At 65.2% G+C, this 27,050-nt stretch overlaps 5 protein-coding genes across 6 annotated transcripts in view; 2 read left to right on the top strand and 3 right to left on the bottom strand.

The window, feature by feature from the left end:
* The window catches only part of CHLRE_17g745547v5 (uncharacterized protein), an 8,251-nt gene extending 6,754 nt beyond the window's left edge, over positions 1-1,497 (bottom strand). Inside the window, exons 1-4 of the mRNA XM_043072739.1 lie at positions 1,157-1,497; positions 1,019-1,083; positions 540-693; positions 41-162 (exon numbers count right to left, since the gene is read on the bottom strand). Coding sequence (XP_042915198.1) covers positions 41-162; positions 540-693; positions 1,019-1,083; positions 1,157-1,250 — 435 coding nt within the window. The 5' untranslated portion in view covers positions 1,251-1,497. The remainder of the gene's footprint in view (positions 1-40; positions 163-539; positions 694-1,018; positions 1,084-1,156) is intronic.
* Positions 1,498-1,627: 130 nt separating this feature from the next.
* On the top strand, positions 1,628-7,301 carry CHLRE_17g745497v5 (uncharacterized protein). The gene is made up of 6 exons (XM_043072738.1): positions 1,628-2,352; positions 2,677-2,776; positions 3,332-3,571; positions 3,840-3,917; positions 4,106-4,192; positions 4,411-7,301. Exons 2-6 carry the CDS (start codon positions 2,687-2,689, stop codon positions 5,104-5,106), a joined length of 1,191 nt encoding a protein of 396 aa, XP_042915197.1. The 5' UTR covers positions 1,628-2,352; positions 2,677-2,686; the 3' UTR covers positions 5,107-7,301.
* A 668-nt stretch (positions 7,302-7,969) lies between these two features.
* Positions 7,970-15,497, bottom strand: CHLRE_17g745447v5 (uncharacterized protein). The gene is made up of 9 exons (XM_043072737.1): positions 14,945-15,497; positions 14,310-14,409; positions 13,921-14,079; positions 13,294-13,422; positions 12,862-13,054; positions 12,578-12,637; positions 12,281-12,402; positions 11,914-12,069; positions 7,970-11,698 (listed from the first exon to the last, which is right to left on the bottom strand). Exons 1-9 carry the CDS (start codon positions 15,121-15,123, stop codon positions 10,499-10,501), a joined length of 2,298 nt encoding a protein of 765 aa, XP_042915196.1. The 5' UTR covers positions 15,124-15,497; the 3' UTR covers positions 7,970-10,498.
* A 930-nt stretch (positions 15,498-16,427) lies between these two features.
* CHLRE_17g745397v5 (uncharacterized protein) lies at positions 16,428-19,323 on the top strand. The gene is made up of 2 exons (XM_043072736.1): positions 16,428-17,677; positions 17,952-19,323. Exons 1-2 carry the CDS (start codon positions 16,667-16,669, stop codon positions 19,074-19,076), a joined length of 2,136 nt encoding a protein of 711 aa, XP_042915195.1. The 5' UTR covers positions 16,428-16,666; the 3' UTR covers positions 19,077-19,323.
* Positions 19,324-19,931: 608 nt separating this feature from the next.
* On the bottom strand, positions 19,932-27,017 carry CHLRE_17g745347v5 (uncharacterized protein). Of its 2 annotated transcripts, XM_043072734.1 has the most exons (14): positions 26,511-27,017; positions 26,227-26,360; positions 25,968-26,038; positions 25,871-25,888; positions 25,634-25,780; positions 25,301-25,462; positions 24,904-25,056; positions 24,402-24,671; positions 23,667-24,224; positions 23,491-23,604; positions 23,064-23,168; positions 22,153-22,924; positions 21,088-21,927; positions 19,932-20,902 (listed from the first exon to the last, which is right to left on the bottom strand). In XM_043072734.1, exons 1-14 carry the CDS (start codon positions 26,657-26,659, stop codon positions 20,703-20,705), a joined length of 3,693 nt encoding a protein of 1,230 aa, XP_042915194.1. In that variant the 5' UTR covers positions 26,660-27,017; the 3' UTR covers positions 19,932-20,702. The 2 variants fall into 2 exon arrangements, with proteins under 2 accessions (XP_042915194.1, XP_042915193.1); XM_043072735.1 differs by lacking the exon at positions 25,871-25,888.
* Positions 27,018-27,050: the final 33 nt, after the last annotated feature.

Raw genomic sequence — 27,050 nt, 5'->3', positions numbered from 1 at the left:
CGCCACCCCCACCCACCCACCCACCCACCCACCCACGTACCCGGTCCATGTCCATGTCATCCTCATCCTGCGGCCCCGCCCCCGCAGCAGCAGCCGCAGCCAGGAAGGCCGCCGCCGCCGCGTCCGCTGAGCCCGGCGCAGGTGAGGTCTGCCGCTGGCCGCCTGCGCAGGACCGGACACGGGACAGAGAGATGGACGGGTTGCCAGCTGGATGCGGCTTGTGTGTTCAGGGCTGCTTGCCGCGACCCAAAGCCCATGGTCAGGGCACAAGCCCTCGTGGTGTCGTGAGGGCTGCACCAACGCTGCGGCCAGTAGGGCAGCGCCACCCGAGCCCCGCACCGTACAACACTGCATGGCGCAAGCCCACAAGCCCACATGCCGTACACACACGGCCTCCCCGCACAGTACCCATTACCCACTCCAGGCCACCAACCGGCCTCGCCCGCCCCCCGCAAACCTCACCCAGCACCCCCACCCAGCACCTCCGCCTCCACCGCCTCCGCCTTGCTGCACTGCAGTTCTCCCCACACATCGCCCACCTGCTTCCGCGCCAGCGCCACGGCCTGCCGCCCCAGCCGCCGCCGGCCGTGCGGGCGGCGGCGGCGGCAGCGCCAGCACAACGGTGATGGGCTTCACAGGCGGCAGGCCGCCATAGCGCAGCGGCAGCACCGTGGAGGGCAGCGAGCCAAAGAGCTGCGTGCGTGTGTATGCGGTGGGTGGGTGTTCAGGACAGCACCAGCGGGCGGAGTACGAGTGGGAGTGTGCGAGTCGGTATACGGTGTGTGTGGAACGAGGGGGAAAGGCGGGTTGAGGACCATGGGTCTACTGGGTGCAAGTGCGTCCGGTGGCCTGGTGCCACGTCTGGGACATACGCCCCTGCGCGCGCCCGATCAGGCCCGAAAGCCCAGCCACTCCTGATTCTGCTTGGGATCAGGAGCCCTCCAAGCGGGGAACCAGGGATATCTGTGTGATGCCTGGCGACGCCGTGGGACCGTCCGCTGGGCATACCCCTATTCACCTGTGCATACACCTCTTCGTCGGTCTCGTCGGGCTTACTGCCTTTGCCCGCGGCAGCCATGCCCGCTGTAGGAGCATGAACATTCCATGTGTCAGCATACCATGACCCAAGCAGGCGATTGACTGTTCTGGTGCGTACCCGCAGGCAGAGGCAGGCTAATTGGCTGCGGAGCCAGGCCTGCAGACGCCCCGAAGATGGCGCCGAACTCATCGTCCTCAATTCCAGCGTGCATTGTAGCAGCTGTTACTCTGTTATCGTTCAGCAACGCGGGCATCTCCGGCCGCTGGCGCCAAAGCGGTCCAGAGCTTGAAACTATTGTTCAACTAGCATATTGAGAGACTCTATGCTACTCAAGTAAGTGATCGAACGAGTTCAGAAAATTAAAGTCTGCTCGTCGGTTCCGCACTTGTTGCAGCCGGGCTAGCCCCGCGATGACATTTCATATCACGTACGCCAAGTGATCGAATGTAACTATGACGTTTAGATAATCAAAATTGTCTTGCAAAACACATGTGCAGTCGGCACGCCCCATGCACACCGCGACGAACCCCCGGCTGCCTCGGCAGGCATCTTATTTGCAGGCAACTTAGCACACAAGGCATGGCCGTAAATTGTATCATTAGCAGCCGAGGTCAGCGTCCTTGCCGTATGCCGGGTGGGGCTCTATATGCCGATGCCAACGACAAGTCATACATCGTGGATGTAGGGCGGCAACGCTTCCCATCAGAGCCTCCCAGCTTTCCAAAACAACTGTTGCATATGTCGGGGCCACTTCTGTCATAGGAAGGGTATGACGACAAAGCAGCTAAGCGGATGGCAACGGGTTTGGGGAGGGGCATTCACAGGGTGCGGGAAGTCTTTCCGGGGTTGCCCTGGGCGCCGTTAGCAACAAACAGCACGCGGTTACAGTACGCGTTCAAAAATACAACATTATACAGCACGTTGCCTGAAGGCCTGGCACGTGAAGGAAAGGGTTATCTGCGCAAAATGGGGCCTGTACAGGTGCCCGTGTGAACTCGAATTTCCCAGCTGTATTAGTACAGATATAGTGTCGAGTTCATTCCAGCCTAATAGGATAGCTAGGTCGACAGGGCTGGCTCAGCGTTTTCCGGGTGGGGAATATTAAGCAGGCACTCATAGTTGTGGTGCGTGGCCCTCTAGTTCTCTGCATAACATATTAATGCATTGCAAACAGCTCGAGGGATAATTGGCTTCAGCTGGACAGCGAGTCGCGTGGGCGGGGCAAGAGCCCGCTACGCCAGCTACACAATGATGCAGTGCGGCTCGTGCGCTTCTCAAAATGACTGTGCTTCAATTTGCGGTGGATGCTCAAGGTGAGCGCGGCGCGCAGCGGTGCCAACCAGTAATCTCGGGAGCCCTCCAGCGCCAGCGCCCGCTCTCGTCGCTTTTAGACGCTGCCGGTGACACATATGTGTGCAAAGTAGTGCTGGCTATATGTTTCGCCAGTTATCTCCAGCGCGGTCACCAAAGGGGTGGACAAGTAAGGCAGAATCGCGCAGTCGGGCCAAGACTCTGAACAGTCGCGCTCGCGCGGAGTATACTCCATCCTTGCTCGTTGGCGTGATGCATTGAAAGATGGAAGTGTAGGGGGCTCTTGCTGTAACGCTGAAATGGTGCGAGCGTTGGCCCCGTTGCAGACTTCGCAACATGGCTGCGGCGATGCCCGGCGTCAAGCTCGGCCTCGACGAGTACAAGTCCCTGAAATCGAAGTTTGCGACTCTCCTGGTAAATGCAGAGGTGAGTGATCTGGGGGAGGGACTGGTTGCGCGCGCAGTCCATTGCTTGCGTCAGGACTCGCATCCAGCCGGCGCTGACACGCCACGCACGTTGCGTCGGGGCGTACGGTTGGTCCCGGCAGCAGCAGCCAAGAGCACAGAAGCAGGACTTGCATCTTCGGGGAGAGGCAAGAAGCGGGCCCCAATGTAGGCCCTCGGGCGAGAAAGATTGGGCGATTCCGGGGGTGCATTCTCGCCGCGTGGGGCTGCATACGGGCCCCGAATCTCGCCAATGACTCCTTTCCGGCGGGGGGGTTTGGAGGGCGGAGCCCCCCCCAAACGCTAAAAACTAGGCATTTTGGGGCCCCCGGATTCCATGGGCAAGAACGTGGTTAGGGCCCTTCTCGCCTGCGGCGGTGGCCCACCCCTGGAAGATGCAAGCCCTGCACAGAAGCTTTCCTCAATTCCTCTGCTTACTAGCACATCTCCTACATCTTATTTACGCGGTTTCTTTGCTTTCGCCATGTATGTATGTATGTATGTATGTATGTATGTATGTATGTATGTATATTATCAGGACATGGCAGCGCTGGCCTGCGGCTGGTTCAATGAGGAGGAATTCGCCGGCCGCATGAGGATGTACGAGGCGGCTGTGCTGGCGCGCATACGGCAAGCCGGCGTCGCGGCCCAGCAGTGCGCGGCGGAGGTGGTGGCGGCCGCGGAGGTGGCGGCGGCTGAGGGTGCAACGGCTGGCGGCGGCGGCGGCGGTGGCAACAACGTAAACGACGCACACGCCTTTCCCTCCACACCGGTGCAGGTGCGTTTGTGGCTGGGGTGCAGCCATGGTGGTCATGTGTACCGTATATTTTACACAGCTGCAGTATTCCAGACGATATCTTGTCTTGTCTGCTGCGGTCAGGTCTGTGTGCGTGCGTAGGCTGGCGCATGGTTCACGGTGTTCAGCTGCGTGACCCAGTTCGTCCTGGCTGCATACCGCCGTTCTGTTGCGCCCATGGTGCTTGCCATCACACATCGCCGCGGCACACATCATGCGGCACACATCATGCCGCCTTCCCCCGCCGCAGATGGATTGCTCGCTGGTGCCCTTCCGCGGCGGTGTGTGGCTTATGTGCTCATTGTGCTACGGCCATGTAGACGAGCAGGTGAGTGATGGGCGCGCGGGTGGGTGGGGCGCCCCGCGGGAGCAGTGCGTGCAGGGATGAGGGCCGCTGCCCCCATGCATGCGCCCAGTCGCACGCTGCCGTTCTCATCCCGCCTAAAGTAGATTTCGAGACGCCCGCTCCAACACAAACAAACACACATGCACGCATGTCTTCCTCGTGCTGCCCAGGGTGCGCTGCACACCTCCAAGGTATACTGCGTGCGCTTCAGTCAAGCCGACCCCACAGGCGCAGACACCATCGAGACGCCGCCCTACGTGAGTGCTTACCGTGAGGAAGCGCCATCCATGCCCCTGCTGGGTAGGAATGCTCCTCCATGCCATCTCGGCATTCCACGATTTTCATCCCACAACTGAACATGCTTTCCCGCCTGTCCCACCACCCATCACACCCATCACCAATCAACGATTCCATCCATACATCCCCGCCGCCGTGCCCACCGCATCATCATCTATCACGTGCGCACCCCGCCCAGGGCCGCGCCAGCACGGGTGCTCTGCGTGCCGCCCGCGCCGCCATCGCCGCCTTCGCCGCCGACCTGCCCGGCGCCGGCCTCCACGTGGCGGTGCTCCGGCTGGGCCAGGGCCTGCTGCCGCTGCTGCACGACTCCCGCATGACCATGGCGCTCCGCGGCGCCGCCGCCGCCACCGCCGCCGGCGGCTGCCAGGTGCACCCGTCCAGCGCCTACCGCCGCGTGTTGGCGGCGGCGGCGGCGGCCGATGCCGCCAACGAGGCGGCGGCGCGGCAGCGCCGGCAGGAGCAGCTGCAGGGGCAGCGGCAGCAGCTGCAGGTCGCCGACCAGGAGCCGGCGGCGGCGGGAACCGCAGGCCCCTCGGCCGCGGGAAGAGGTCAGCAGGCGTCGGCCGCAACGCCTGCCGGCCACGGCGGCGGCGGCGGCGGCGGCGGCCGGATGCTGATGGCGGCGCCGTCGCCGAGGCCGATGCGTGCCGAGCCTGTGGACGCAGATGACTGCTTGTTGGGGTACCTGATCGGCAACAGCAGGAGCGCCCCCGGCGGCGGTGCCTTGGGTTTGGGTTACGGTGGCTCGGCGGCGGCGGCAGCGGCAGCGGGAGCAGCAGGCGCCGCGGCGGGCGCGGCGGCAGGCGCCGCCGCCGGCGTTGCAGCCGCTGCATCAGGCCGCACGGGGGGCATATCCCCCATGCAGTGTTAGACCTCAGGGAGGATGTCAGGCATCAGCAGGGCCTGGCTAGCTAGCTGGCGCGGCAGAGATGGTGAAATATGATGCCATGGGAATTATTTTGATTATGATTATGATGATGTCTTGCACCAGACCTTCAGATCAGACGCGCTCGGGGTGAGGTGCTCACAAGCTTAGGCAGCCCAGCCAAGCGTGCATAACATTTTGCAGTTGGCGACCTCAATTGGGTGTCATCAGCATCTGTGTCGCACTTGACAGAACGCCAGCAGACAGAGGTGCAGGCATCGCGTTTGTTACTGGCGGTGCAGGCTACATACACAAGCAAAGGCACGGCATTCAAACATGCACTTTATTGAAATCCGCCCCTACACGTTTGTTTTGCAGTCATAAGCTAGGTCATGCGCTTTTTGGATGTTTGGCTTGGGTGAACCCAACAAATGGGCTTTTCTGCTGGGTAGCTGGCACACCCGGCGTACACACGTCACACACGCGACCCCGTATGCTTGTACGGCAGCGGTGATTGGTGTTCCACACTTCCAAGTAAGGGGCCACAGTTCAGTCATCAAGGTAGACAGACGTAGCAATCTTTTGTTCTAGAGTTCGCCGAGGACCTCATTTTAGGGGCCGCCAGGAGACGCATACACACAGGCACTCGGACCGTTGCGGAACTGCGGTGACACACAGCACGCATCGGCGGGTGTTTCGAGTTTTCAGAGCACTGGGCGTTGATTGGTGTTGCATCGGATGTGTCGTCAGGGCAGAATGCGCTTGGTAATGGAGCGCGGCGCGCAACATTGAAGGTGTCGTAACGCACGCTCAGAATTAAGGGGGGGCCGGCGTGTTGTTGTTCTTGTTATTGTTGTTGTTGTTGTTGTGCCGCAGGGGCCCGCCCTTCCCTGGTGCCGTGATCTCTTCATCTCGAGCCCTCCGCATGGGCGTTCCTGTTTTGAGCTGATCATCAGAGTGATACGAGTCGTGTCTGTTGATTGACATTTTGACAAGTTTCAATGCGCTATGGCCTGCGCGCGCTAAGTGTTGCGGACGGATTCACACGGGGAGCAAGGAATGGGCCATCCATGGCACAGGCGGTCCTTGGCGTAAAGGGCACGTACGGCAGCGGTGCTTTACTCGGGCTTCCTTACACGTGTTACGCACAGCTGAAGGCCCGACTATAACGGCTGCTATTAGGGAGAGTTTTTGCAAACGTCCCTAGGCTGCAATGTGTGAGGAGTGTGCCGGACAGAGCGCAGGTGGCTCGGTGGAGGGGCACGCAGGACAGGCAGCCAGCGAGCGCGTGTGAAACCCCACTACTGCTGCCCACGCAGGGGTGTACCTGTGTATGGTGATTAATCATTGATGGCCCCGTGTGCAGGGTACCGTATTGAGGGCGGGGAGGGGTGGCCGGGTGGTTGGTAATAGCTTGCTCATGTCCAGTCCCAAATTTAAAATGTTTAGATCCATAACATGTAGCCAGGGCACAGAGCACGGACAAGTAAGGAGCAGGCGGGGGTGGGTGAAATGGTGCGAGTAACCTTGATATGGGTGGTGCATTGTGCTGGTGCATCCTTCGCCCGGCATGAGGCCAGCCACATGCGCGTATGTGTGCGTGCACGTAATGGAGGGGGCGGGGGTACTTTCGAGGCGGGGGCCGCACGTGTGCCAGGGGTCTTCTTGATTGCAGGGGTAGAATTCATTACTGTTGGGTTTGTTGCCTGCTGTGCTTTTGCTTGACAGCGGGACGACGCGGCTGAACGCATGGCGGGCGGTGCAGCTGTACAACCGCGCTGTACAACCCGTCCCGGGCTATGTCCGGGGGATGAGGTAGTTTGAAGAAAACCTGCGGCCGCAGACGTTGCATCAACGTGGCGTGGCGACATAGCCGCCCACTTTCCCCTTCGAGAGGGAGAGCCCTTTCTTGTCATGATTGCAGCTGTCGCTTCTGTCGCGCACGTCGCATAGGTTCTGCCACCAGGCCGTGCTGCTCTGGGTGGGTGTCGCCTTGCTTGGCGGTGTCAGCAGCTGCACTGTGACGCGCGGTTTGGCTCCTGAGTGCTGTCGAGCACGGATCACAAGGCGGGGTGTCGTGCTGTGGATTGGAATGTTTCGGCCACGCAGGGGGCGATCGACGGGGTTGGCCAGGCGGCGCGGGCGTGTGGGCCTGAGCGTGGGAGCAATTCTGCACCATCACACTGTAAATGTATCTTTCATGTTGTGTAGCTCATGCAACGCCGCCGTCTATCTAATTCTTTCACTGCCGGCTCCTGATGTCTCCCGCACGGCGCACGTGCGCAGTCTCCGGGCAGGACGGCTTGCGCAGGGTCCACCTCCGCTGTCCTCCACACTACGATGAGCAACAGCGCCCTGCCCGTGCAAGTGCCCGTCGCCGGTCGTCAAGTCCAACAGTTTGTGATCACGCAGCCGCAGCGGCCCAAGCGGTGGCAAGTAATTGCTGGGGGCCACAGGGGTTCCCCTGGGGGCCACGCCCCTGAGGGGGGGGGCGTGCGGGTCGGGGTTCAGCCAGGTTCAGCACTCTTACGCACGCGCGGGTAACTGGACAGCTCCTAGCATCGGGCACTTAACCAGATCGCGTAGGCCGGCGGCGCGACTGGCGTGGGCTGCCAGGGCACTTACGCTGTGCGTGAAGCAGCATCAGCTTTCAGGGACCTGCGTGCGTAGCATTGTTTGCAGGGCAATCGGCCATTCGCGGCTGCTCACGCACTAGAACCTTGGATTGGGGGCTGCAGCTGGACGTTCTCTGCAGCGCGGGCCGCAAGTTCCACGCACGCACGCGAGCACGCAGGGCTTGGCGCTTCCGGTTACCCCCTCCGCCCCGCCACACCGCAGCGGTGCTCGCCTGCCCCCGGCATTGACAGGCCTCACGTAGCAGTTACATGGACTTCCAGTTCACACACAGCTTAGGGCGCAGCACATCTCTGTGCAGCCCGTCCACGCCCGGACGCCTCACCCGCGCGCGGAAACACACACACACACACACACACACATGCGCTGGCAACCAACAGCCGCAGATCCACAGACCCCCGTAGCATCTGCACATGCGGCAATGCCCCGCTCTTTGCATGCCGGACTGCCAGTCTACGACGGCGACCCCTAAGGGCCCCGGCAGTGCTCAGGCGCTGCGGCCTTGTGCCTTGTGCACGAGCAACGCCCTGCACGGCATGCGTCCTGTACATTGGGCCGGTCATGCACTGGACATGAAACAATGACGACACGTCCGCCTCCTGCCACTGTCTTATCAGCTCATCACTCGCTTCCCTGCGGCGCACCGGGGCTGAGTAGGCTGCAAACCCACAGCAGCACGCACACGTGCCGCATGAGCCGCCCCCCATCATGCGCCTCATGCTAATCACCCTGCTGTTCACCCTGACGCTGCCCTGAACTAAACATGTCAATACGATACCAACATCGAATCAACTGCAATAGGACACACTTGAGTGAGTCGCGGCGCTTGCATGGGGACACACCAACACAGCCTTGTGGTGCACGTCCAAGCCCCCAATCTGCGTTTGCGCCCGAGCTATACTCCAAAACATACGGTAAACGAGTGCTCACGCAGGCGCATAGGCCCACCGGCCGCATTACGCAACCCAGCGACTAAAATGGTATTCGGACAGCGCGCCCTCAGGACCTACAAACGCCATTTTGCCATGCCACCCCACTAGCACCACGGCACATTCACCGCGTCCACTTTCCCAGCGGCCTGCCAAGCGCAAGTAAAGACGCACAGAATCTCCATACGACGGGACCTCCGCAGAACAATCCGGTATCGCCTGCTAGGGCCTGCGAGCAGCGGCGCTACGCCACGCCGTGCTGCGTTCTGGCCCCCCAGTTGCTGTTAAGCTCTCGCTTGCAAACAAAGATGAATGTCATGCCAAACCCCTTCAGCTGCCGCGCTTGTAATCATGCGCTCATGGCCGCCTGACCATCTCCACCGCCGTAGCCCCTTGCTGCGGAACGCCTTCACGCCTACACTACATCTGCTTGGCATCTGGGCTGAAGCTCTCCCTTGCTACCTGTTACCCATGCTCTCACCAGCTCTATACCGCAACACACCGCCCGCTGCCGCTGGTTATGTAAGCTCGTGCGCCGTGCAATCGCGCCTCACCCACGACTCGAGTAAAAAACCGCCTCCATGCTGCTCCTGGCGTGCGCAAATGCCCGCCGATCATGCCTCACCCTCGCAAAATTCGCCGTAAAGGCTGCCCACCGCACGCAAGCGCTTCTCGCACCCCCATACTCCTCTTCCCTACCTCGCCACGAGACGCACCATGCAGATCCCAGCGATGGTAGCGCTGCAGCGGTGGAAACACATGCGAAAATACACTTTTCAGTTGTTTTCCGGCAGCGCACAAGCCCCGCGCACACAAACAAGGGCTTTTGTCATATCTGTACAGCACACTCAAAAGCATATATCCCCTGTCCCTGTTCCCCACGGCCAAAAATGCAGGCTTGCTTGCGGACGCAAGCTGCCTGCAGTGTTAAGCGCCCCCCCTGAAAAGATTCAATACACTGCCATTGACCCGAGACTAGGAATCCATCACACCAACAAGGGCCCAGGGGTGACCAACAGCATGGGTGCCGGGAGCTCAACGGCCACCCTCCGGCTACCCAGCCCTGCCAAAGCCCCCCACCGCCACGGCCCTTCATGAACAAGGAAACAACCCCTTGGGAGAAGCCAAGCCTTCTTCGCCCAGCCGCCAGCGTGCCAGCGCAAAGTCCCGGGCGCAGGCCAATCGCAGTCCGGCGCCCGTTCCCCGCACGGCACACTGCTGTTCCAAGTGAGCAGGGCACAACCCCGGCCAGCACTGCGCCCGCCATCGCCCACACAAACAACACAAAGCCAGCCACGCCGTTCGGTAATTCAGGCCTTCTACTCGGGTTGTGTGTGTGATACGGCTCGAATGTCTCCTGCCGCATGCACACCAAGCAGCACTGACAGAAACGCCCACCGTCGCCGCGGCCTGCCTATACCTTGTTTGTTAGCAGGCGACTGCGTGCGCCAAAGAGATACTTATTACCTGACTGATGTACGTGTCGCTGTTAGCCATGTATCTTCGCTAATGCTGCACTACAAGCCCCGGATCGCGGCACACAGCCGTGACCGTTACGCAACCCATGCTGGCGGACGCGCCTAGCATCACCGGTATGTGGGCGCATGCGCGCACCATGCTGAACTGCACCAGCCTCCGCTGCAGCACCGCTTCACTGCGGCACATACAACGAGCCGACACCACAGAGGCACATACAACGAGCCGACACCACCACACACGCCTGCCAGAGCCATGCACGTTCCTTGTGCGTGTGACCACTGCCGAGCGGCCCGCTACCAGGCGGAGCCTGCCCGCTACCTGGCGGAGCCTGCCCGCTACCAGGCGGAGCCTGCCCGCTACCAGGCGGAGCCGGCGCCGTACCGCGGCGTCATCGCACCACTGGCCACCTGCCCAGGCGCCGTGGGCTGCGGCGCGCGCGGCGCCAGGCCAGAGAGCCCACCGGCCCACGCCGCCGCGGCGGCAGCCGCGGCCGAGGGAGACAAGCCGCCAGACATGACTTGCTGCTGCTGCTGCTGCACGCCGGGGGCCATGTACTGCGGGTACTGCAGGGTCTGGTGCGATTGCAGGCCGTAGGGCGCCTGCGCAGCGTGCTGTGGCTGCTGCGGCACCTGCACCTGCTGCTGCGGCGCCTGCTGCTGGCCCCAGCCGTAGCCAAAGCCGGGCGGCGGACCGATGGGCTGCTGCTGGGCCGCGCCGGCCAGATTGGTGCCGTACTGGTGGCCCTGTGAAGCGTGGGCGTGGTTCCCTGCTGCCGGCAGACATTGGATGCCGCCGCCGGCCTGCTGCTGCTGCGGCATGTTGTGGAGCGTGTTGGGGTTCAGGCTCTGCAGCGGTTGATGCTGTGGCTGCTGCTGCGCCGCGTGCGGCTGTAGCAGGAAGCCGGCGCTGTTGCCGCCACCGCTCAGGCTGTCCATCTTGTGGCTGCTGCTGCTGCCGCCGCTCATGCCGCTCATGCTGCTGCTGTCCTGCGCGTGCAGCATGAAGGCGAGCGAGACGGCGTCGCTGGAGGAGGTGGAGGCGAGGGTGTAAGGGTTGGTGGCGGCGCAGCCGTCCGACGGCACGCGGCCGCAGTCCATCAAGTTGCCCAGCGCAGCGGTGGAGGCTGCCGCAGCGCCAGCCTGGTGGTGAGGCGGAAGCGGCGACTGCTGGTACTGCTGTTGTTGGGGCTGCTGTTGGGGCTGCTGCTGCTGCTGGAAGCGCGGGCTGAGGCCGGACGCGGCGGCGGCGGCCGCGCGCAGGTTGGCCGCCGCGGAGGCCTGTGCCGCCGCCGCCGCCTGCACCGCCTGCGCGGCCTGCGCCGCCAGCGCCTGGGCCTGCGCCGCCTGCGCGGCGGCGGCGGCCTGTGCGGCCTGCGCCGCCTGCACCTGCGCCGCCGCCGCGGCCTGCTGCTGCTGCAGCGCCGCCACCTGCGCGGTGTAGGCGCACATCACGTGCGGGTGGTACTGCAGCGCCTCGCGGTAGATGAGGTGGCGCACGTCGCCCTCCGACAACCGACAGCTCTCAAACTGGAAGTCGTCCGCGATGCGCACCGACTCCTGCGCGTGCGTGCAAGGGTTGAGCATGAGTTTATCAGGCCGTGTGGTCCCTTTCGCTGCCAGCTATGCATGCCGGCTGCCAGCTACATACAGTCGCAGACCGCAAGCCGTGATCCCGAGCTGGCCAGATTTGGCCAAAGTCGCCCAGACGCCGTGTTGGCATCGAGCGCTAGCCCCTGCCCCATGCGCCCCGCGCACACTGGTTGACCACGCACCTGGTTGACGGCGCTGGGCAGTCCGGCGAAGTAGGGGTGCGCCAGCGCCTCGGCCGCGGTGGGGCGGTCGGCGGGGTCAAAGGCCAGCAGGTGGCCCAACAGGTCCAGCGCCAGGGGGTCGGCGGCCGGGAACTTGGAGGACAGCTGGCGGGGCCGCTGCGGGGGGTGGGGTTGGGGAGTGGCGGCGGCGGCAGGCTTAGGAGTCCGAGGCGCGCGCAGCATGGGGCAGCATCGGGCTGTTCAGGATGCAGCGGACTGCGCATGTGTCACTGCATGCGACACATGCTGTCTCGCTGCTTACACGGGCTGGGTGCGAAATGCGCACACAAGATTGCACACACCCATATGTATACACAAGGGCACGCACCTTGGGCTCCAGGGCGTTGAGGAAGGCGCGCGCCTTGACGTTGCCGATGGCGTCGACCACGTGCGGCGGCGGCTTGCCCAGCAGGTCCGTGATCAGCTGCAGCTGGTGCACGGCGTCGCGGCCTGCAGCAGCAGCAGCGGGGGGGCGGGCGGGGTAGGGAGGGCGGCGGAGGGAGGATGAGGCGACAGGTGGGGGGTGAAGCTGGCGGGTTAGACGCCAGAGCAATGGCAGGGGCGGCGGGGGCAGTGGTGCACTTGGCTGGGCTCTTGGCGACGTGTGTTCAGCCCTGTGACTCACCCGGGAACAGCGGCTTGCCCAGCAGCACCTCGGCAAAGATGCAGCCGATGCTCCACATGTCTGTTGCATGCCGTCAATGTGCCAACGTGGCAAACGTCAGCACAAGAAACACACGTTGAAGCTGGGGCTCGCAACACCAGCATTCGGGTTGAACGGTCCGTCGCTGTAGCATCCCTCACGGCTGCCTCACACCCGGCTCAAAAGCCCTCCTCTCAGTACACATACAAGTACGCACACAAGCACATGCGCGCGCCGCCGCCACCGGCAAAGACCCCCGCACTCACCCACGGCGCTGCTGTAGCGGCCGTAGAAGCAGCCGCACAGCTCCGGCGCGCGGTACCAGCGGGTGGCCACGTAGTCCGTCCACAGCACCGGCGTCAGCGGCGCCGCGCCGGCGCCGTCCAGCAGGTGTGGGCGCGCCAGGCCGAAGTCGCAGATCTTGAGCTTGCAGTTGGAGTTGGCCAGGATGTTCTTGGGCTGCGGGGGGGGGGGCACACGTGACACGGTGTGTGTGTTTTGTGGGGTGTGGGGGGTTAGTCATGCGGTGCGCGTGCGGGAGGGAAGGGGAGGAGAGGCAGCGGCACAGGCGAAGATCAGTCCCTCACGACACAGGACAACAGGGCAGTGCAAGGGCAGTGCCGAGGCCGCGGCTCTGGGGCTCTGGTCAGTGCCTGTTGTACTGCTGCTGCTGCTGCTGCCGCCCGCGGCCTGTGTACCTTGAGGTCGCGGTGCAGCACGCCGTTGCTGTGCATGAAGTTGAGGCCGCGCAGCAGCTGGAACAGGAACACCTTGTGGTGGTCGGCGGTCAGGTCGTCGTTGGCGCCAATCACTGTGTGCAGGTCGGACTGGAGATAGGGGTGGTGGCGGAGGCGGTGGTGGTGACGGTGGTGGTGACGCAGGTGGCGGTGGTGGTGACAGGAGCGGGACGGAGATTCGGGTTGGGAGGTGGTGGGGAGAGGTTTGGGCAGGTGGTGGTGGTGGTGGCGGCGGTGGCAGTGACGATGACGGCGGCGGCAGCATTGGAGCGAAGGCAGGCGGCAGCGACAGCGGGGGAGGTGGTGGGTAGATGCCGAAGAGGAGGCGGATGAACAGGAGGCGTACGTAGTGGAAAGGAGAGGCAGGGTGCAGGGCAGCAGCGGTCAGGCCAGCATCGCACTGGTACAAGGACACGTGGCGAAATAAAGCCCCACCATTGCACCACGCACACGCACATCGTCTTACTTTGACGTTTCAAAGGGTGCTACACACACACGCACACACACACACACACACAACCGCATGCTTTCTGCCGGTTCCGTTTCGTTGTTTAGAACACACATGCCATCAAGCACACACACACTCACCTCCATGAGCTCGAAGCACACGTACAGGTCCTTGAAGGTGTTGGGGTCGCTGGGCAGCATGATGTGCTTGATCTCCACAATGTCGGGGTGGCGCAGCACGCGCAGCAGCGTGATCTCGCGCAGGATGCGGTGCGCGTCAGCCACGTTGTCAAACACGTTCTGATTCGGGGGGCGGGCGGACAAGTACGCGGTTGCGTGAGAGGGATGGCGGGGGGCTTGCATAAAGGCGAGGAGTGAGTCAGAAGGGGTGAGCGCCGCGGCCGAGGGGTTGCTGTTTACATCGCATGCGTACATGCCCCCAAAAAGGACCCCACAACACGCTGCAGTGAAGACGCTGGGATTGCCACGCGCGCGCACACACACACACACACATTCACATGGCCGCACACCTGGATCTTCTTGATTGCCACCATCTCGCCTGTGAGGTTGTCCTTGGCAGCGCACACCAGCCCATAGCTGCCCTTTCCTATGAGGCTGTGCACCGTGTATCTGTGCGAGCGGGGCGGGCGCGGCAAGGGGGGGTGGCGGCAGGGGGGCAATAAGGTGGTGAGCCGGGCAATCCCAGCAGCAATCATGGCAGCAGGCAGCCCCATGGGGAAGATGAGCGGTCACCTCCGCCACACCATGGGGACTTGCGGGGAATTTGCATGTGTAGCAAGTTAAAAGCTTGCGTAACAGAGGGGGGAGCTGCCGGCTGCTGTCATCTCAGGGTGTTCGTGAGCCGGCCCACACGGCATGACAAGAACTGGCTTTGACGCAACCCCCCCCCCTCCCGAGAAGAGTAAACGCTCGACGTGCACGGTCTAGCTTGCACTTCACCCCCTGCAGCATTTAACTGCCTTGATCTCCACAGACCAATCCTGGGCAGCGGGAAGGGCAACCCCCTTGCAGCGTGTTGCCGGTGGCTTGTCGCGAGCAGCCGGCCCGCCGGGAGGTAGCGCAGGGGAGACCGAAACGCGGTTTTTGCAAGCACGCGCGCGCAAAAGCCCCTGTCCTTCAGCACGAGCCATGCAGACATGCGCACCTTCTTGTCTCATTGTATGTGCTTAGCCCAGCAAGGAAGGACGTGCCCTCCGGAAGCGACGGCCCCGGATGCGGTGCGGGCTGATGTTGGGCACGCTCCGAATTGTGCTGGTTCTGCTGCTGCCCGTCCGGCCGAGCTTGATATGCAGGAGGCCGGTTCTCGTTACGGCTAGCTTGCATCCTCTCTGGCTCGCTCCTGAGGCTGCGATGCGCGGCCGCTCAGCCCCTCGCGCAAAGGCCGCTGCGCATCCGCTGCCCTGGCCCCCCGAGCTAGAATGTAGAAGCCAGGAGCATGCAAAAACAGCGCTTCAAGGCTAGTGGTGAGGGTCGGCGAGCCTTCCCGCCAAATGGACAATGACGGTGGACGGGACCGCCGCTGGAGCGCCTCCCAGCAAGGCAAATTTCCCGATGAAGCAAATACGCACTAGCTTTTGCGTTAGAATGTGCTGGCAACTACGAGGTCATCGGTGAAGCTCAAGACAAGCGAAGCGCCAAGATATCGAGAATGCAGGAAAGTCCAACAAAAAATAGTAAATCAAGACAAAGACTTCTGTAATCTGACGTCGTCGGGACTATGCTGGTGAGGGCAAGTGGCGCCAACACAAGTGCCATGCAAGGGGGCGAACTTCCGAATGCCGAACTTCTCCTTCTCCTCTTTCAAGCGGCGCGAAGTATATTACACATTCGCGAGGGAGTATGACGAGGCTAGAAATACTGTTCATCAGAAGCCAGACCAGATCGGTTTGGGGCCAGGGGTCAGAGCACCCCTCCAGCGACTTCCTACTGCAATTCGCACCCCTGCACATACGGTTTTGCAAAGATATGCACAACAAAGCTTGGACAAAAGCTCAACACAAGAAACCTTGGAGCCTCAACGAAGCTCGCGGCCAGCACTGGGGTTGCAGGCACCGCGCACCGCGCAGTTTCCTGCGTTGGCTCTCCCTGCGCAACCCAGAAGCGACCCACGTAAAAGTTCTCCTTCATTTAATCATCGGACTAGAGTTGTAGCGTGGCGCGCTAGGTGAGGAGCTAACTGTCGTGACGCCCGTGCCAGCCAGCGAAGCGATCCCGGGCGGTTCAGTTGGTTTCCCCGGATGAAACACATGTGTCGCTGCAGACAGCCCAGCAAAAATGCAGGATGACAGGCACACTATGGGTTGGGCCCCGGAGCAAAGCGACCCTGGAAGCGACTGCAAGGGCAGCGGGACGACGCGGCAGACGAAACGCAGCCGCACGCCAACCGCAGCAGAGTGTGGAAGTTCGGACTATATGCAATGGCCTGTGTGCCCAAATGATCCACCCAGAGCTCCGCGTGTAGCAAACTTCGGGACAGTCCCGGGGGGGGGACAGTCCCGGGGAGGGTAGCCCGTAGCCGTGCCGGTTAGCGTCGCATGCGACCGCCGACTGCGATGTCCCGCAAGCAGTGGCCTCCATGTTTGCTATCTTGCAATACTAGGTCACAATGGAAGCGTCCAGAGGCTGTACAGGGCGTGCGCATCCTACACTTGACTTCTTGAACCACTTGGACTTCCTCGCTCGAAGAAGAATACTAGAGCAGCTCTGTCAACGTGATGTCATATCGCTGAGAGCAACGAGCCGGGCGGGCAAGCAGTTCTGCGAGCAAAGCGCTCCGCACCCATTGTACGCAACCTGGTTTGCGCCCACGCCTAGCCACATGGCGAGTCTGCTCGACTGTGCGAGTAAGCTCAGACGATGCGAAGCGATGGCGGTCAGTGTAATCGGGGGATCTGCGGTGGCGGGCGCGGCACTTACGGACGCGCTGGTCCACGAGGCTGCCACCGACCGAGCCCCGCTGGAGCATATGCAACACCTCGTCCTCCACTTTGACGCATCTGCCAGCCCGAGGGTGGTAGCCGAGCTACGCAATGCACCGCACCGGCCGCCGGCAGCCCACACCCCACAGCGCGAAGCGGGCCCGCCCAAAGGGCCCTGGCGTGTTGGCGGCGCCGAGGATTGGCCGTTTGCGGCGTATACGCTCTTCGCCGCGTCGTATCGCAGCGGCGGCAGCGGCATAGGCCCGCCGCTGGCGCCGGCACTGCTGTCGGCGGAGCTGGCGGCGGCCGTGGCCCGCCTGTTCCCCCGGCTGCAGTCACTAGAGCTGCACGGGCACTGGGGCCTAGCCGCGCCGCTGGCGCACACGGACGCCGCACACGGGGTGTATGCACACGCGGATGTCGCAGACACTACACCAGCACCGGATGTCGCAGACACTACACACGCGCCGCTGCCACCAGTGCTACAAGCACAACCATCAGCAGCAGCAGGACGGTCACCGCAGCCGCCGCCACCGCCGCCGCTGGCGCTGCTGGCTGCAGGGCTGCCGCGGCTGCGGCAACTGGCGCTGCCCGCCTCCCTGTGCGACTCGCCGGATGCGGTGGAGGCCTCGGGCCTGTCGAGGCTGGGGCTTGCAGCCGCACAAGATCCTGGCAGTGGCAGCGGCGCTGGCAGCGCCAGTAGCAGCACCGGCAGTAGCCCCTGTCAGCTTGAGGAATTGGTGGTGGTGTCGGACCCGACGCAGCAGGTGCAACGCACCCGGCTGGGCTGGGCGGCGGCGCTGGTGACAGCGCTGCCGCGGCTGCGGCGGCTGGCGCTGATCGGCGGCTGTAGCCGACTGGAGCAGTTGCTGCTACTGCCGCGGCCGGGCCCTTCAGGTGTGAGGCTGGAGGAGCTGTGCCTGGAGCAACACCTGGCCTTCACTCCAGAGCCGCTGAAGGTGAGGGGCTGCGGGGCGGCTACTTACGCACAAGGGGCCAAGGCTGCGCCCGTGGGGTGCGCCCCTGCAAGAGGCCGGATCTATCGGGAGGGCCGTGTCGCTTCCGGACTCCCACTGAGTCGCACACGTTCACGCTGCCGCCAAGATACGGCCATCGTGCAAGCGAAACGCCATACATACCATAATTCACGGATTGGTTGAGACCAGGTTCAGAGGAAGCTGCTGTCGTGAAACCTGCGCTCACCGCCGGTCCGTTGCGCCTCGTGTCTGGCAGGTGTCGGATCTGGTTCTTGACCTGCGCGCCGGCCGGCTGGCTCTGGCCTGCACGCCCCTCAACACCGCCCGCCTGGTGCCGCTGATGAGGCTAGCGGAGCGGGCAGCGGCGGCGGCGGCGGCTGGGTTTGTTGATCTGGATGCCACCGTCGCAGCGGATGACGCCGTGGCGGCTGGAGGAGTTGGTGCCGTGCGCGGTGGAGGCGGCAATGGAGGCGACGGCGGGGTGGGGCGGAGAGGGCAGGGGGCCGGGGCTTGCTGGCGTGGGCGGCTGCGGTCCGTGTCACTGGACGTGTTGGTCCTCAACCGGGCGCCACGTGATGAGGAGTGGGCCTACCTGGAGGCCTGGGCGGCGGCGCAGGTGCCGGCGGCGGCGGAGGCAGCGCTGGCGGCGGGGTGGCGTACAGGGCGGGGCGGCGGCGGTAGGGGTGGGGGCGGTGGGGGTGCAGGCCTGGAGGCGGCGTGTGGTGCGGAGCCAGGAGGCCTAGCGGTGGGCTGCGTTGTGGCGACCTACCCGGAGTGCGGGGGCGGTGCAGCTGCAGAGGGCGCTGCTACGGCCACTGCCGTGGCCGCTGCTGCAGAGGGCGGCGCACGCGGCGAGCCGCCGCCGCCGCCGCTGCTGCCGCCGGGCCCGCTGCAACGCGTGCTGCGGCTGTGCGCCCGCGGCTCCGTACGGCGGTTGGTCCTGCGTGTGCCCTGGGAGGTGGAGCCGGCGGGGCAGACGGAGGACGAGGCCCGGGCGGGTCTGCAGCGGCGTGCAGGCCTGGGGCGTGGGTCCGCTGCTGGCGGTGGAGGAGCAGGCCTGGGCGGCGCGGGGGCACTGGCTGTGGCCGGTAGAGGGAAGGTTGAGGCGTTGGTGCGAGCGGCGGTGGCGGAGCTGTCCGCGTTGGCGAAAGAGGGCTGGACGCTGCCCGATGAGCTGACAGTTGAGCTCATACTTCTACGGGCCGACGACGTGAGCGATGAGGATTTTGAGGATGCGGAGGGGACAGCGCGCGAAGAAGCGCTGCACTTGGTGGAGCGGGAGCTGGAACGTGCGGGCGTGGCAGGCACGATAGCCGTGACGGTGGACTGGCTGAGCATTGACACAATTGTCAAGTGGTGTTCTAGTCAGGGGGGGCGTTAGAAAGCTCAGGTCCTTGCCAAAGTTGGGGGGTCGGTTGTCGTCCCTGGGGGTCCGCCGGGTTTCGGGAGCCCATCCTGGCGGATTTCGGGCAGCGCCCTACAAGCAGTGTTTCGGGAGGTGGGCGTAAGTGCCCACGTGGGCACTGGAAAAATAAGTCGGGCCCAGAGGGCGGGCACCGGAAATTAAATGCATGGAGCCCCAGTGCCCGGTGGGCACTATACAAAATACTTCACTGACCCCTTAAGTGCCCACCCATCCTGCAAAATCCCCGGACCCCGGCCCGGTGCACACGCCAGCCTACAAGCAGAACTAAGGGCCAAAGACAGCACTACGAGGTTCACATGTGCACCATGCACGTCATGCCGTAATAAGCACAAATACTCTGATTGAAACTCTGAAAGTGGATTTGGAGCCCTCTCGTCAAGCTCTTTCGTTTGAGAACATGGGGCCTTTCCCAGTCGAGACTACCCCCCCCCTGCTCCCAGGCCCCCTTCCCAAATCCCTGCTCCATAATGCTTGGTTTGGACCAGGGCGACTGTGCGGCTTCTTCCGAGCATGGACTGGTACACTGGTTATGGGGCCCTGCCGTTAGGCCCAGGCCCAGGCCTGGACGTAGCCGTGGTGATGGAACTGATGGAGAGCGCCGGTTTCACTCGAGATTTGCATGAGTTTTGCCTGAGTTCCGCGCGAGTTACCGCCGAATTTCCTGCGAGCCGCCCCTGCGCCCCACCCGCGCGTGCCCCCCGGCGCCTGTCGTGCACTCCAGCGAGTCCTACACGGGCTGGAGCCCAACTGTCAACCGTGTGAAACCGTGTGCGCCCAGAGGCAGCTTATGGAACAGGGGCAGCCCCATGCGTCTCTCTGAGTTTACACGCAGCTCACACACGCGGCTTCCCACACGGCGCGCGCACGACTATGCACTCCCACTCGCGCGCCGCGCCAACCGCCAGCCTCCGCCGTGCTCCACCGTGCTCTGCCGCAGCTTACCACACGCGTGCGCGCTCAACTGCCCACTCCCACTCGCGCGCCTGCCGACTAGCGCCAACTGCCCGTGTGCGTCACTACAGTCAGGTAGCTTCCGAGCCGGGCCGCCGTACAACTACCTGCTCACACTCGCGCAGCTGCCGACTCTCAAGTCAACTCCTGTATGGCAGTATGGCTGACGGTGGTGGAGGTGCCGTACACGAGTTAGTTGGGGGGTAGCGGAGCTGTCCTCGAACCTACATTACACTATATTTTACCGGACCCATGAACCCCATCTGAGCATCCTCTGTCCTCTGCATGCAGTCGCCGCACATCTGGAGTCTACCGCTGCCTCTGACACTTGCCAGTCTTTCATGGGAAACGCAACTTCCGAGACAGTTTCTCCTATGCTTATGTATAGCATCCCCCCAGACGCAGTCCCCACTCAGCATCATCACAACCGGGACACACAAACGCGCTTCATCGCACTCCAAGGTTCGCCCTTTCACCCCAACCACTGTGCCTACTACTCTTGTTGTCCACCACCAACTCCGAACCCACCACGCTCTGCTACCTCCACCCAACAAGCAAGCCCATCACAACTCTGGGCCCAACCTCTTGATCATGCTCCGTGGTGAGCGGCTTCCGCAGCCGCCTCGCAGCTCAACGATCGCCGCCCTCCGGCGGCCGCCGCTCAAAGCGGTACCCGCGCGGCAGCCTCTTGTTCAGCTCCTCCGCAGCGCGCTGGCTCATGACGGCGCGGGTAGCACGCGGCAAATCCTCGCCCACCCCCGCAGCCGCCTCTGCCTTGGCCTCCGGTTCGCGGGTACCGCGCTCGCTGTGCTTTCGAGGCGCGGCCACGTCTGTGTGGGGAGGGTTGGCAACGGCCGAAGGGGTAACACGGCGGCACGGTTGGCGTGTCAGCGGTTGGCAATCCAGGCAATGGGGTGCAGCACTGAGGCCGCGTAGGAAGACATGGAGCGCTGCACACACACGACAGGCTCCGCCAGGCCCCGTGCCATGCAGTCGCCACCCTTTGCATCCTTACCCGCTGAGCTGGGGCTCTGCACCCCCGCCGCCTTCCGCCGCCGGTTGGCGCCGCCCGCCGCCGCCTCGTCCGCCGCCGCGGCCCCGATTGCGGCCGGCGCCGCCGAGCCCGAGCCATCCCTGGCCGCCTTGGCCGCGCTACGTAGCAACAGGTAATGCCCCTGCGACGCCTGCCGCGCCAGGCGGCGCCGCCGAGGCGGTGGCTCCACACCACTATCGCAGTCGGCTTCTGCGTCACTGCTGCCGCCGCGCCCGTCCTCCTCATCGCCGCCGCCGGGCCGGGCCTCAGCAGCGCCGCGGCCTTCGCCGCGCCCGCGCATGGCGGCTGCGTCGCCGCCGCCGCCGAGGCCGCCACTGCCGCCGCCGCCGTCAAAGCCGCCGCCGCCGCCCACCATGTCTCCTCCCAGATCCGCGAAGAAGCTGCCGGCGTCGCCCATCAGCAAATCGGCGTCGGCGCCGGCGCCAAAGCCCAAGTCGCCGCTGGGGAAGCTGCTGGCAACTGCCGTAGGCACACCGAACAGCTGCCCGTAGCCGCCATTGCCGTTCCCGCCGTCTAACCCTGGCGAAGCCCCAGTAGCTGCCGCGGCAGCCGCCGCCGTGGCGGCGGCCGCGGCAGCCGCCTGCGCACCCGCCATCCCCGCGTTTGCTTGGAGTCCGGAGTCGCCGTACATGCCGGGTCCCGGCACCGCGCCGCCGCCGCCGCCGCCCGGTGCGCCGCCGCCGGTGTTCCCCGCGCCTGCTTGTCCCCCGGATGGCTGCTTGTCGGCCGTCGGCGTCCCGCGAGGCACCCACACCCCATCAGGCCCCATCACCACCCGCCGCCGCCAGTCACGGCCCGGACCTGCAGGGCACCAGCCAGCAGCGGGCGGGTGCGGGTGCAGCTTGTCAGCGGTTGGGCTGTCGGCTGAAGTGCGCATAGCTCATCCCCCGCCAATCGCAGGTGTCCTAGTGGGCTGGCGCAGCAGGACAGAGGCGATCCCATCAACGGCAAGGCAGCACCAGCCTGTAGCACGCGCCCGGCCGTAAAAAAAACCCAGAAACCCCACACACGCGCGCACCCACTCACCTGCTGCCCGGATGCCGTCTGCCTTCTCCGCACTGCCCACCTCGCTGTCCATGCCTCCCCCAGGCGCGGATGACATGGACGCCCCGCCGCCGCTGGCGCCCTGCGGCCCCGTGGCGCCGCCCCGGCTGCGAGAGCTGGTGCGGGCCGGCTCGGCGCCGCTGCCGCCGCCGGTGCCGCCGGTGCCGCCCGCGCTGCCGGCGTAGCCGAAGGCGGCGGCGGCGCTGCCGGGCGTGGTCACCTTGGCTTTGAGCTTGATACGCTTGGTGGGCGGCGAGGCGGCGGCGACGGCGCCGTACTGGGCTGACGCGGCGGCCTCCAACGCAATGGCGGAAGGTATCCGCTGCCGCTTCTGGCCTGCCGGGAGGAGCCCCGCCGGCGCGGCGCCGCTGGCGGTGGAGATGGACGGCGCGGGGGCGGCGCTGCCGCCGGCAGCGCCGCCGGTGGCGCCCGGTGCGGAGGACACGGCTGGCGTGCCGCCTGCCGTGCCCGGCGCCGCGCCCGGGCCCGTCGTCGTTGTCAGCGGCTGCGTGGCTGTGGCCGAGGACGGGCGCGCTCCCGTGGCAGCCCCGGTGATGGCGCCGCCGCCACCCGCGTTGGTGGCGGCGGCGGCAGCGGCGTCCGCAGCGGCTGCCTCGGTGGAGACGGCGGTGGCGTGTCCTGATGCCGCCAGCATGCGGCCGATGAGGGTCTCCCCCGGCGGCGGCGCCTGCGCCACGTCCTCCGGAGCGAAGGGCCCGGTGCCGGGCGCGTCCTCCGCCTGCCACTCCCACTCCTGCACAAAAAGCATACCGTACCGACAAACCAAACCGTACTGTATGCATTTCTACGGTATCCAGAGAGAGAGGGACATCTCGGGCGTTGATACCGTACTCGCAGTCAACGGCGCCACCCCTGCCACCATAGCACCGCACCTGCAGGAAGGCCAGCACGCCCGCGGGGTCGCTGTCTTTCAGCGCCAGCGCCTCACCGCCCAACAGCCGGTACTGCTGCCGCTTGGAGCGCTCGCGCCGCCGCACCTGGGGATGCAGGGCAGGCGCGAGGGCGGGGGAGGCGGCGGTTGCAATGGCTAGCAGGCAAGATGAAGCACCGTGGTGGGCGGGAGGGCAGGCCGCCGGCGAGGGGTGAAACAGCGTGGCGGCTTGATCCGGCATGGCAAGGTGCTTTGCGCCTCAGCGAGGTGTCTGACCGTGAAGGGCCGCTCCCCTCCCCTCCCCTCCCCTCCCCTCCCCCCACCCGCACCCCACCCGCACCCCACCCGCACCCCACCCGCACCCCACCCGCACCCCACCCGCACCCCACCCGCACCCCACCCGCACCCCACCCGCACCCCACCCGCACCGTGTCCACCAGCGCCCGCTGGTGCTCCAGGTCAGCCAGGCGAGCAAGCCCCGTCAGCGCCACACCGCCACCACCAGCAGCACCAGAGGGCGCGCCCATCCGCGCGCGGAAGGCCTGGATGCTCTGGGAGAGGTGGCGGCCGCCGCCGCGGCCGCGGCGGCGCTCTGCACCATCGCCTGCGCCGCGCTCTCCGCACCCATCGCGGACTCCTCCTTCACGCGGTACCCGCCCGCGCCGCGCATGCCGCGCCCGCCACCCGAGGTCGCGGTGGCGGTGACGGCGGCGGACGCGCCGCGGCCCTTGGCGCCGCCGGCCGCCGCGCGCGAGCCGGCCCGAGCGCCCGGGCCGCCGAACCCGCCGCTGCTTGTCTTGCTGGTGGTGGCCCTTGCACTTCCCCGCCCCCCGCCGTACTCGTCGTACAGCCCACCCGCGCCGTCCTCCGACTTGACGGCGCCGTACCCGCCGCCGTACCCGCCCGCCGCCTCCGCCGCCTCCGCCCGCCGCTTTGCCGCCGCAGACATCGACAGGCGCCCTGCCAGCGGCGGCCGGCCGGGGCCTGCCGCCTGCATGATGGGGTTGTAGCCGTCGGGCAGCTGCCCGGAGGCGTCGTAGCCGCCAGTGGGGGAGACCATGCCCACGCCGGGCACCGCGCCGGTGGGGGAGGGCAGGCCGGGCTCGGCCTCGCCACCCAGCCCCATGCCCATGCCCATACCGCCCGGGATGTTTCCCAGCTGCTGCGGGGGGAGGGCAGGACGGGCAAACATCGCTGTCAGTGCCGCACCTTTGGTTGCGGTGACGTCTAGGTCGCGGCGATGCTTACAGCAACACAGTTTAACCTGCGCGGTGCAGGAATCCCAGGCACGTAGGGACCCCAGCCCGCGCGCACGGGTTGTTGCTATGCTCTCGCCCACCTGCAGCTGCAGCAGCTTCTGCAACTTGGGCGGCCGGCCGCTCTTGCGCTTCACAGGCTGCGGCGGCATGAAGCCGCTCATGTCGCCCGCCTCGCCGCCGTAGCCCATCAGCGCGCCGCCGCCCTCCAGGCCGCCCGCGCCGCCATAGCCGCCGTCCAGGCCCTCCAGCCCCCCGCCCGGCAGCGCGCCCGGAAGCGAGCCGCCGGAGGAGGAGGCCCAGCGCCGCCCGTGGCCCAGCCCGAGCACCGGCGCGGTCATCACCTCTGATGCCTGCAACCACACGCATGCACACACCGACACAAGAAGGCTGGGTCGGTCCTCAATGCTGAGGCGCCGGCAATCGCAAACGGGCTCCCCGGAGGCCCCTCCTGCCCCCACCCATCCGCTTGATCCTAGCTTCCCTCCGCCTCCATCGCTAAGCTCCGCATCGCCTCCCTCGCCAGGCTTCCCTTATCCTACAGCCCTCCCAGCCCCGCATCAAGAAGCCAGGCTGCGGGCTCACCCGCGCCGCCGCGCCGGTGCAGTAGTCCTTATTGCGCTGCGCCTCCGAGTGGTTGTGGCAGTAGGCGCGGTGCTTGAACACCCGCGAGCCGGGCTGCGCGCGGGCCACCAGGTAGTTGCCGGCGCGGCGGCCGCACAGCGGGTGGAAGTAGGCCTGGAGAGGAGGAGGCATCACATGGTCGGGACAGGTGGCAGGCACAGGGGTCAACGGGCACGCATTCCTTGACGTCTCTTGGCATGAGCAACTCGTTACTTTAAGATGAGTACCTTTGAGCCTGTCCCGGGCTGCAGCAGGCCAGTAGCCCAGTACCCCAGGCCAGTACCCCTACCACCAGACCACCAGACCACCAGACCACCAGACTAACAGCCCGCAGGCCCCATAACACCCGCGCGCGCACCTGGCCGTGGCCGTAGTTGCACTTGACCACTGCGCCGCTGGTGCGGCCGCACAGCCCGCACGGCGAGCGCCAGCGGTCTGCCTTGATGTTGTTCATCCCCTCCACCGCGTCCGGCCCGTCCACCTGCACCCCCGATGTGCCCTCCTGCCACATGCCGCAAATCTGCACAGCCGCGGCAGCAGCGCCAGCCGGGACGGAGTCAGCAAGCGTAAGCTTACGAGTCCGATATGGTACCGATATGATACCAGGCAATCCAGGACTGTATGCACGGTATGGCAATCAACCGCATGGGCAGCCGCACGCAGTACGCAATCTGAATCCTGTTGCACTCACCACGTGGCACCAGTTCTTGCCGTCGGTGGTGCGCTTGAACGCGCCGTTGCGCACGGGGCACAGGCAGCAGGACACCGCGTGGGAGCCGCCCGGCAGCTCGGCGTGCGTGATGCCGCGGGCCTCTATCTCCCAGCGCTTGGGCCGCACCTGCGCAGACGTGGAAAAGTGTGTGCGAGTGAGCACGACAGACACCGTGCGTGTGGTGGTTGAGGGCCGGGTACGGTATTGCTCCCATACCATGTTGCAGCAGTGCGCCTGCCTCCACGAGCGGAGTCCATGGGTGCAGATCAGACCCAGGGCGCTCCCAGTGCTTGGCACCAAATCCCCTGCTCACATCGTCCTGCGGCACGCCCGCCGCGCGTTGCTGCTCCTCGTACATGCGGCACAGCCAGCACAGCCACTCCTCTGCGCCCACAAGAGGTTCGAGGTGCATTAGAGACCCGCAAACACACACATTTAGCGGCTTCGAGCTACCCCGCTTAATCGCATGCTACCCGCCCGGCGCCTAGGCCGCCGGCCCACAGCCGCGGGCTCCATCTGGCAACCCCCGTGCGTCTGCCCCGTGCGTTCACCCCTCCCCTCGTTCCTCTCACCCGCGGGAATGTTGCGCACTCCGTAGCAGGCCTGGTGCACGGCGATGTCGCAGCGCTCGCAGAACACGATGATGTTGGGCTCCAGGCTCAGGCCGTCGCCGCACACACAGCACACCGCCTCCTCGTCGTGAGCCCTGCAGCGTGCCGGCGGAGCAGAGGTAGGGGCGGGAACAGAGGGCCGTCACACTCTTGCGACAGGTGGGAAAACCACGGCACGAACACCCCCTCTCCCCGTGCGCGATATTTACCACCCCTTCTCTGCCCGCCGCCCATCGCTCGCCCACCTCTGCGCAAGGCAGTCGGCCTCGTACTCGCCGGGCCCCGGCAGCATGACCTCCGCGCCGCCGCCCTCGCCCAGCCTGACCAGGCTGCCGCCGCCGCCGCCGGGCGTGGCTCCGCGCCAGGCCTCGGCGCCCTCGCCGCCCTCCAGCATCATGAGCTCATAGCCGCCCGAGGCCAGCGCGCCCGTCAGCTTCTTGGGGCGGCCCACCTTAGGGGCAGGGGCGGCGTTTTTTGGGCTGAGCCCCCCGAGCGAAGCGATCCAGGGGGAGGCGAAGCCCCCCAGGATCGCCCCTGTCCGTGCCTGCCTGCCGGTGCCTGCCTGCGTCGACAAAAAGTGCCAAACTGGCACAAACCGGGAAAAGGGGCTGAGCCCCTCCACAGTCTGAGGCCGAACAACCTCATCGCCCGGACATAGCCGGGGTCGGTTTCCACAGGCACATAGCCAAACCAGGGCCTAGCAATCGCGCTGCCACAGCAGAGCTAACCGCAGCCAGACGTAACACAGTTGTCAACAGCCGCACTACTTGTCATGCCGCTACGCC

The sequence above is a fragment of the Chlamydomonas reinhardtii genome, chromosome 17 (assembly GCF_000002595.2).
Source record: "Chlamydomonas reinhardtii strain CC-503 cw92 mt+ chromosome 17, whole genome shotgun sequence".
Lineage (NCBI taxonomy): Eukaryota > Viridiplantae > Chlorophyta > Chlorophyceae > Chlamydomonadales > Chlamydomonadaceae > Chlamydomonas > Chlamydomonas reinhardtii.
Note: the sequence above shows the minus strand (reverse complement) of the source record. Positions and strands in the feature narration are given on the sequence as shown.